A 9,264-nucleotide genomic window follows, 5' to 3' on the forward strand; every position below is an offset into this window, starting at 1 on the left:
TAATAGAAAATAGAATCACAAACGAATTGATGTCGGTGTCGCAACAGACCGAGGAGGAGTCGGAGTCGAAACGAGACTCCGCGGCGGCAACGACGACGACATATAAATAAAACAGGCGCCGCGCGGGGGCAGCTTCCATGTTCCAACTCGAACAACAATAGAGCCCTTGTTTCCTCTCCGGCGACTCGACTCGACTCGACTCGTCGACCTCGATGTCGTCGTCGACGACGGAAGACAAGCGTTTCACGAAGCACGGGTTCCCGAAAGGCTTCCGCTTCGTGCCCACGCACCTGGAGCTCATCACCATCCTCTCACACAGGGTCTACGACCGGCGGCTCCATCCCATGGTGGCCGGCATCTTCCACGAGCTCAGCATCCTCGAGCACCACCCCGAGGAGCTCCACGGTAATTAGCGATCGACCCTTCCCTCCCGGCCGGCCGTCGTCTTTAGTTAATTTCGCTCCGATCCTAGCAACCTCTAACCAACAAGAACATGCATGCATGCAGACATGTACGAGCGCGACAAGGAGCACCGCTACATCTACTTCTTCAGCTGGCGGCAGTACCAGAAGACGGGCGGAGCCGCCGGCGGTGGTCCGGTTCATAAAAAGAGGCAGCGGGGAGCCGGCCAAGACGAGGACGACAACGAGCCGCGGCCGGTGCGCTTGGCCAAAGGCGGCGGGTGGAAACCCTCGGGCGGCGGCCATGTGCTGCGTTGGCCAAAAGAAAAGGGCGGCTTCGTCGCCGGGAAGATGGTGACCATGGTGTTCTACGATCATCGTGACGGCGGGCAAGTCAAGAGCCAGTGGGGCATGCACGAGTTCATCGTCCCCGTAGACCAGCGACTGCTTTCCAAGCCTACAAAGACCACACATGTCAGTATTTCCACTCTCTCTCTCTCTCTCTCTCTCTCTCTCTCTCTCTCTGACACCGCAAAACACACATTGATTGACTGACTGGTCACTCTTGATGATCTGCATGCAGTCGCACGAGCTGGCCTTGTACCGCCTCTACAAACTCAAGAGCGACGACATGGAAAGCGACGACGGGGCCGGGAGCAACCAGACGCTGGCAAACGTCTCTGCTGCTGACGGCCACTTCTCGGCGCCGTGTCCAGCAGGCCAGCCGTCGTTCGGGATCTTCACCGGCCGGAACCAACCACTCGCCGCCGGCGCCTCGACCTCACGGATGCTGCCGCCGCAGCTGCAGCAGCATCACATACCCAACGTTGGGCATCCTCAGTACTATCATCATCATCAGTACGGGTTCGGTGCCGCGCCGCCGGCCAGCGCCGCCCACGAGCGGGTTCGCACCATGACAATGCCGCCGGCGTACGGCACCGGGATGCCCGGTCCTCAGTTGGTCCCGTTCGCGAGACCGCCCGGCACTGGGTTGCCCGGTCGTCAGTCATTGCAATTCGCTAGACCGCCAGCGCCGTCGCAGATGCCGCTGCCGCCAGCTGCCGCGAACCCAGCCTCGCACCAGCAGGCTCCCGCGAAGCCGGCGACGCAACAAGCCAGTCACTCCGGGGCCACGCGCTTGCCGCCGCCAGCTGCCGAGAGCCCGTCGGCGCAAGAGCTGGCTCCTATGACGGCGACGCACGGCGGCGCTGGGCAAGAGGCCAGCGGTGACTTCGGGGCCACGCGCTCTTCGCAAGACGCCACCGCCACGGCGGAGACAGGGCAGCACGTCCAGTTCGCAGACTGCGTTAAGCCAGAGGAGGAGAGGATGCCTCCCCCGATGGAGGATAGGATTCCGGCAGACAGGATCGGGATGCTGGAGTGGGATCTCGACTTGGGGTGGATGTTTGAAGACAAGAGATTCCACTTCACAATGGATGAGCTGTGCCAAACGTTCGACGAACCGCCGCCGACGCAGCAGGGAGACAACAATTAAGGCGGAATATTACTAGCTAGCTAGCTGTAGAGAGACGCACCTTTCAGTCCACCCTTGATCCTTTTAGGAACAGTCTACTCGTGATTTTACTGTCGCTTACTACTACTACTTGATTGTGTCTACGACAATTAGTTAGACTATTTTCTTGCTTGGATTGGATTATTCCAATTTTCAAACCTAAATCTCCAACCGTGTGATACGAATAGGTACTTACAGTATTATTCAAGCACCCAATTGCTCGCATTGAGTTGACGTTCTATGTCGAATACCAATATACCATGCCTTTTGTTTAGCGGGAGAGTTGACAATCAAATTCTGACACAGCTTAAAACCACCTTTTGTTAGTTCAAGCAGATAGGTCTAACTACAAAACTACCAGAATTTAGTACATTGTAAACGATGGCTCCTCTTGCGCAATGCTAAACCGTATCTTTACCGATGGGCTGAATAATGCCAATCCCCAGGTCAGCTATCCAATCATCACCAAAGGCGATTCTCAATCACAGCTACAATAATATCCTTCAGTGTTCCCTGCAAAGTGCAAAACTGTTACTCGTCAGACATACATTTTGCCATCAGACTCACCATTAATGATTTCAACTGGGAACTATGCAGAGTGCCTAGTACTAATTCTATTAATTTTATTCAATATTAACATTTCTTCTAATAATATCCCGGAGTTTGGAAACCTCAAACCAACTTTAATCCGCATTGTGATCCTGCTGATTAAGAAATCAGAACATGTTTTTGGAGAAAATAACACTGGCTCGAGACCATCAAATCTGTTACTAGAAACAGACAGTTAACTTTCCCATCTTACCTGAGAATGATCTTTCAGACCCAGAGAAATCACCAATGACCGGGCTGAGCCACTGCCACTACAAAAATGAAAGGACAATGGTATGTATGAGAATAATATTTTTTTTGTGTACCCAAACGTACAAAACTGGTGTATCTGTCATCAGCCAAAGGAACAGTTAACAGTGATGTTAGAAATATTACTAATTAAATGTTGTTATATAATAGAAGCACCGAAGTTAGTTGAACACAGACTATAACAATTTATAATCAAAGAGCCATTGCTAGGGAATATTTGCATAGATGTCAAAAAAAAAAAGCAGTACCAAAGAGGAGTTTCTTGCTGCTGACTATATTTTCAAATAGTTATTGCTACTTCTACTGATAGAAGGGTACAGATACGGTCCGGCCCACAGCATATTGCCAGAAATTGTGTGCAGTTTGCCATTACAAGTAAAGTGACATATGAAAAATATTGTTAGAAGATGTGGAGAGAGACCAGACAGCAGAAGTAGATGGTGCAGGAAGCAACCTTATGTGCTCAATAAGTTGACGTGCACAAGCTAGTAGGAGTGGCTGCAGTCATAAAATTTGGTACAGTCATTAGTCTGTGCATGTTCATATAAAGTTTGATGCGAGATGGTTTAATGAGCTTACCTCATCTCTCTTCCCAAAAAGAACAGAAACGTTGTAGATTGGGTCCGAGAAAACACTTTCATCTTTCCTGTCGAGTAGAATTAAAGCTTTAATAAAAAAAATACAGTATACAAAGTTTCAAGGTAAAAGGAAAAATGACTGCCTACATTCATTATAAGACCAGTATTCTTAAGCTAGAAATCTCCAGAGACTGACTTTCCACCTCTTGTAGAAATGTCATTCAATAAGGTCTTACAAATAGTAAGATATGATGCACGGCCTCCAACATGCATGTCAGACATGGCAGTTTGCCATAACATGTATATATATTGCAACAATAATAATAACATGTAGGGGTTTATTTTAATTGTAACTTGCCAACTAGGAAAACTTGTATAAAAACAATCCTTGCTTGTTCACAGTTTCCCCCATTCAGTTGGGAAAAGGAATAGCGTGATCAGCATGCTTTTATGTATATGTCACAAACTAACAATACAATATGGTGATGGAGTAACTATTAACATATCAATCAAGTTCCAACATTCAAAGTTTAGGTTTTCAAACAGCCAAGATATAGCAAGCAAGTAGCTCACAGAAGTATCGAAGCACTGAAGCAGTAGCACAGAAGACACCGATACAGCGCCAAAGTGGAGTGTCAGTGCATCATAGATTCATTGATATCAATGCTGAGGTAGTAATAAAGGCATGATCTTGCATACAGATTTAGACATGTGAACAACCTGGCAGTTGTGAATTGATATGCTTGTGACTGCAGTGTATGCAGATCTTTCTACCAGATGATCCAGTCAGTTAAAGTATTTGTGGAGGAAGCCTGAGTACGCTCTCATAAGGATCCAACAGAATGACAATTTCAATACATTGTGAAACAAATAGCATGGTGGAATCTACTTATGCAGAACTAATAATGCAAATAACAAAACTGAATTTTACATGTTTAGGAGAACAAATTTGCATAAAAACAAATAAGCATACTTGGCAGCTAGTATAGTTCCCATGCAGCCGATTTGTGTCACAATCACCTGCAGATTTAATGAAGATGAACATCTTTGGCATGTGAGAATCAGGGACCAACTTAATAAAAACCAACACTTTCAACTTACCAGAAAGGTATCTTCATATTTACTGATGACAATATCTGTTTTATTTCCCTAGAAAATCCAAAAGCGAAAAAGGTAATCAAGTTATCTTCGTATTCACAAAACTCTAAGAGCATCTCCAAGAGACATTCTAAATTCCATGTTCCACTACTTCGTAAAAATTCTTTCTCCATAATTTAACATATTCCAACAGACTAGCCATATCTTTAGAGAAAGGAATAGAGTTTGGAGCAACGCAAACATAGCACTAGCTGTCAGCCTCACATACACTAAGATAGCAAGGCATGTTGGCTAGCCAAATTTAGCTACCGAGACTCAAGCGATAGCATGTCAAATGGGATAGCAATCGTGTTGGCTAGTCTCTTGGAGGCCATTTTTCTAGAGCTTTAGCTAAAAATAGCATTTGCATGTTAGATGGCAATTCTGTTGGAGATGCTCTAAGAAAGCAAAACATACTCTCCAATACCAACTCGATACTAATAATCACACCAGTGTTTTAAAGGCGTCGCCTAGGCGACGCCTAGGCGTCCAGGCGTACCCAGCTCGCCTTGGGAAACAGTGGCGCCTTGTCGCCTAGGCGACGCCTAGGCGCCGCCTAGGCGTCCAGGCGTACCAAGCACTCGCCTAGACGCCTAGCCGCCTTTAAAACATGGAATCACACAAAGCAGATATTATTAGGTCTTCAGTCTAGGAAAACTATCATATTCTACTGTACATTATATTCATCATATTCGCTTAATCTGACTAAATGCAACACAAATCGAAACTTTCTGCAGCAAGACAGGTACCTTGATGTCTAACGAGAGGGACCAATGCTGCACAGGAAAGTGAGCACCAGATTGCGTAGAGTTCATTGGCACCTCCATCTATCTAACCAGCAGAACTGTAACATCACAACCTCCAAAGCATTAGCTTTACCACACTTAACACAAGACCCCACAAAGCATCACATCTTAGTACGCATCAGAAGCCCTTTCCAAACTCAAATTTTGCTAGGACTTGAGTGCAGTAGTTGACTGAACCCAAAAAAAAGTTATTGGAAAAATAAGCTGCAACCATACATTGAGGTTGGTTGATCCTATGGTGTCTAGTGCCAACCGAGATGTATTATGTGTGCAGAACACAAATAGACTAATCAACCCGAGAGGGATGAGATGGCTCAGTAGACTTCTCAGGCAGCAAGAAGGTACGCAACTAACTGGACTCAGAGGACGATGAAGAACTTGGATTCATCTGATGGGGGAGCAAACCGACTACTGGAGCAAACTAGGGTTGTTAAGATTGGTGGACCGTGGGTGGCAGGGTGTGCCTAACCAATACTGCAATAGGCAATTCAGTACAATCCAATACACAATTTGGTAAAAATAAAATCCTGTTCAATACCATGGCTGTAACTACATTAGATTGCTACTGCTAAAGCAAAATAATTGAATACATAATGACGTGCAGTTTGCTGATTCATGGTGGTGGAGCTGGTGAATCTCCAGGCCTAGGGCCACTAGCTAAGCGCCAATAAAACCTGGGCTAAATATTGATTGTAACACAGCATGTGTTAAGCACGTGGTGAAGCCATATAGTATGCAAAAGATTTAAAACCCAAGCCACATCATGTTGCATAGCATGCAAATATATGTTGCACATGGAATACTAATGCAAATTGGTAGTATGAAGTATACTCTTCCACATTATGGAGCTTGTTGACAAAAGATATATATAATTAGCCACTAATTACATAGTTAAAAGAGCCTAATCAAAACTGTTGGCTAAACTCTGATTTGAACAGTGAATTCTAGTGTTTTTACCAATCTTCGAGCATTTGGATCTCTTAAAGCATTTTGGTAGAGCAATTATCTAGGAACAACTTTCATTAGAACCGACTGAAACATTTACACATAAAATCGAGAGAAATAGGGAGAGGAACAGAAGAAGATCAAAACTGAAATTGACTTCAGTCTTCAGTACCGGTAGCAGTGCGGTGGCGCCCTGCCCAAGCTGTAGGCCGGACAGCGTACGCTGCGACGGAGATACACGGTCGCTGGCTGCCCGGCTCGCTGCTCCGCGCTCGGCGCTCGTCGGTCAGGCGTCCAAACGTCCAGTCTGGGCGTGCGCCTGCGGGCTGTGCCGCTGTGGCCAGGCGGACAGCCGCCAAGCGGGCAGCGCGCCCGGCGCCTCCAACGGCCGAGCGCGGAGCTGCGGATAGCCCCTTGTAGGCTTCCGGCAGGGGCCGAGTTGCCGATCGTTGAGCCGGGCGACGGCTGCTCCCTGCTGGAGTGCTGGATGGCGGCGGAGGGCCGGATCCGAGACGCCGAGACGGAGTCGATTGCGGCGGGCGGAATCAGAGACGAGGAGAGGAATTGCGGCGGGCGGAGAGGGTCGGGATGGGAGTAAATATGGCAACGGCCCCGATACCCAGTATGCGAGGATCCATTAGTGGACAGGATGGAATCATCTCTTTACGTGCAGGTATCTAAATAGCCGAGAATCTATTTTCGACGATATAGCGGGTACAGGAATGTTTCTTATTTACCTGTTCCCGTTATCTGTTGGAAAACCCGACTATTTGAGTTGTCATGTGAGTATTAGGTCAAAGAAGCTCAACATATGTATTTTTGCCCAAATCTAAACAATCATATATATAGTTTGTGTATTCTAGGAACACCAGTTCAATTTTTTCTCACCATCTCCGTCAGCAGCATAAACACGCCTGTCTCACGAGCGCTCGTGCCCCTCGCTTCCTCAGTTCGGTCTTTCTGCCACCTTTGCTCGTCCTCCTCACAACCTCGCTTCTTCTCCTCGACATCTCCGAAACTCCGACACTTATACCCAGGTGAAGAAGAAACATCTCCGATTACAAAGCTACGACCACAAGTGTCCTTGTTTATCGGGTATGCAGTACCCGTCGGGTATCTATTACCCAACCGATACCTGATAAATATAAAAATAGGTAAGAATCTATACTCAAGACGGTTAGCGGAAACGGAGATGACATAAATTCTTCGTAGCGGGAAAAAAAACGTTTCAACCAACGTCCCGTTGCCATCCTAGGATGGGAGTCCGAGTCGGGAGCTCTCTCTGTCCTGGGCCGGTAGGAGTAAAAATTTGGCCCAACGACTTAAGCCAGGCCAGAAATTCACATATACTAAGAGAGCTATATATATTTTGGGTTACGCCTAGGTCTAAATCCGTCCCATCGTTGTTGGTACGTAATGCATTTCTTGTTGCTCCAAAAAAAAAACATAATGCATGTCTTAAAAGAAACCAGGACATTTGTCGATTGCCACGAACCCATAACATAGAGTATGATATTAGAAAAAAACTGAAACAAGTTTCATAGTTTTTAAGCTAAAATAAATTTTCTATGAATTTCAAAATTAAATCAGGTTTAGAATTTTTAATTGCAATTTTTATGTAAAATATAGTTGAATATTCTTTTATTTTTTTATAAAAATAAATATTTATAGTCGGACTTACCTCTTAAACTTTAACTTAGTCCGATTTACCTCCTTACAAAACCACCATCAAAATCCCTAGGGGTGCAAAAGTGAACGACATTCAAAATTTAAGGAATATTGAAAATGATAATGATATATAGCAGACGTGGGACGGATGAATCCAACTCGCGCCGAACCCGATCCATCCTTTCCTCGCTCCCCCACACTTGCTCTCCATCGCTCCACCCGCTCCCACGCACTCGCTTTCCCCCGCACTCGGTCTCCCCCCGCTCCATCCACACGCTCTTTGGGCCATCCCCCGCGTTCCGTCCACCCGTGCTCCCTCCCTCCCTTCGTCCCTCGCCCCTCCGCGACCTCCATGCAACCCCGCGCTCCCCAGCGACCCGTCTCCCGCTCCCTCCACCGGAGACGAGGACGATGGCGGCAACTCCGACGAGGTAGGTCAGTCCTGCTCTAGATCTGAGCCCTCTGTCTCCTCCTCCTCTTCCTCTGGATCTGAGTGCTCCGCCTCCTTCTCTGGATCTGAGGGATGCAGTGGTGACTAGGGTTCCGACGAGCTCTGGGGTCATATTCCCTCCTCCCTCCGGTGAGCTCAAAGGTGATGGGCCTAGGGCTGTTTTGTACACTTTTTTGTTGTTTCTCCCATGTTGCAATGGGTTTTTTGGGATGTTGCAACAGATGATTTTTGAATGTTGCAATAGGATTTTTGGATCGTTACAACAGATGTTTTTGCGGTGTTGCAGTACTACTACTTTATATGTTATAGTACATAATTTTTGATATTGCAGCACATAATTTTCGATGTTGTAGTATATATTTTTTTGATGCTGCGGGACATGTTTTTTGATGTTGCAGTACATATTTTTTGATGTTGCAGTATATAATTTTCGTTGTTCACTAGTAGGAACATCCACTTCTATGACGATCAGCTTTCGTCACTGAATAAGCCAAATTCATCATAATTTCAGTTTTATGACAAAAATCGGTTCATCATAAAAGTCGCGTCACACTTGAAATTCTATGATGATTTTCATAAAGCATCATAGAAATGGCTTGATCTGTGACAAAAACAGAACATCATAGAACTGTTTTGGCATGCGTGGCAGGGGGGCTACCACGCTGGTGGATGCTTCCATTGAAGATGCTTTCCACGTGTACATGCTATAGTCGATTGAATTGGAGATGGTTCAGGTACGCGTCACATTCTTATTGTACAACATGGTCATCTCTAGTTCTTGCACGTTTCGGGTTCTTACTGGACCACGTGTCGTGTTCCTGTTGTTCCATATGTCAGTTTTTTATTTGCACACGTGTCGTGTTGCGGTTAGATCATATGTCACTTCTTCATTGGATCATGTGGCATA

At 46.3% G+C, this 9,264-nt stretch overlaps 2 protein-coding genes across 5 annotated transcripts; one reads left to right on the forward strand and one right to left on the reverse strand.

Annotated features, from left to right (window-relative positions):
- The first annotated feature begins 212 nt into the window (after nt 1-212).
- On the forward strand, nt 213-1,896 carry LOC136539697 (uncharacterized). The gene is made up of 3 exons (XM_066531661.1): nt 213-405; nt 508-875; nt 985-1,896. Exons 1-3 carry the CDS (start codon nt 213-215, stop codon nt 1,894-1,896), a joined length of 1,473 nt encoding a protein of 490 aa, XP_066387758.1.
- A 218-nt stretch (nt 1,897-2,114) lies between these two features.
- On the reverse strand, nt 2,115-6,855 carry LOC136539118 (uncharacterized). Of its 4 annotated transcripts, none has more exons than XM_066531052.1 (9): nt 6,411-6,855; nt 5,237-5,331; nt 4,452-4,499; nt 4,324-4,370; nt 3,924-3,938; nt 3,352-3,418; nt 3,227-3,270; nt 2,717-2,774; nt 2,115-2,427 (listed from the first exon to the last, which is right to left on the reverse strand). In XM_066531052.1, the coding sequence occupies exons 2-9, from the start codon at nt 5,312-5,314 to the stop codon at nt 2,377-2,379; spliced, it is 408 nt and encodes a 135-aa protein (XP_066387149.1). In that variant the 5' UTR covers nt 5,315-5,331; nt 6,411-6,855; the 3' UTR covers nt 2,115-2,376. The 4 variants fall into 4 exon arrangements, with proteins under 4 accessions (XP_066387149.1, XP_066387151.1, XP_066387150.1 ...); XM_066531054.1 differs by having other exon boundaries at nt 3,194-3,270; XM_066531053.1 differs by lacking the exon at nt 3,924-3,938.
- Nucleotides 6,856-9,264: the final 2,409 nt, after the last annotated feature.

The sequence above is a fragment of the Miscanthus floridulus genome, chromosome 2 (genome assembly GCF_019320115.1).
Source record: "Miscanthus floridulus cultivar M001 chromosome 2, ASM1932011v1, whole genome shotgun sequence".
Lineage (NCBI taxonomy): Eukaryota > Viridiplantae > Streptophyta > Magnoliopsida > Poales > Poaceae > Miscanthus > Miscanthus floridulus.

What these genes read in the sequence shown, in the direction of transcription:
- LOC136539118 (XM_066531054.1), bottom strand. Translation starts at nt 5,314, where the DNA reads ATGGAGGTGCCAATGAACTCTACGCAATCTGGTGCTCACTTTCCTGTG. An exon ending in CCCTCTCGTTAGACATCAAG is followed by an intron (nt 4,500 to 5,236) that starts GTACCTGTCTTG and finishes TGGATTTTCTAG; the next exon opens with GGAAATAAAACAGATATTGT. An exon ending in TTTTTGGGAAGAGAGATGAG is followed by an intron (nt 3,271 to 3,351) that starts GTAAGCTCATTA and finishes TTATGACTGCAG; the next exon opens with CCACTCCTACTAGCTTGTGC.
- LOC136539697 (XM_066531661.1), top strand. Translation starts at nt 213, where the DNA reads ATGTCGTCGTCGACGACGGAAGACAAGCGTTTCACGAAGCACGGGTTC. An exon ending in CCACCCCGAGGAGCTCCACG is followed by an intron (nt 406 to 507) that starts GTAATTAGCGAT and finishes GCATGCATGCAG; the next exon opens with ACATGTACGAGCGCGACAAG. An exon ending in AGCCTACAAAGACCACACAT is followed by an intron (nt 876 to 984) that starts GTCAGTATTTCC and finishes ATCTGCATGCAG; the next exon opens with TCGCACGAGCTGGCCTTGTA.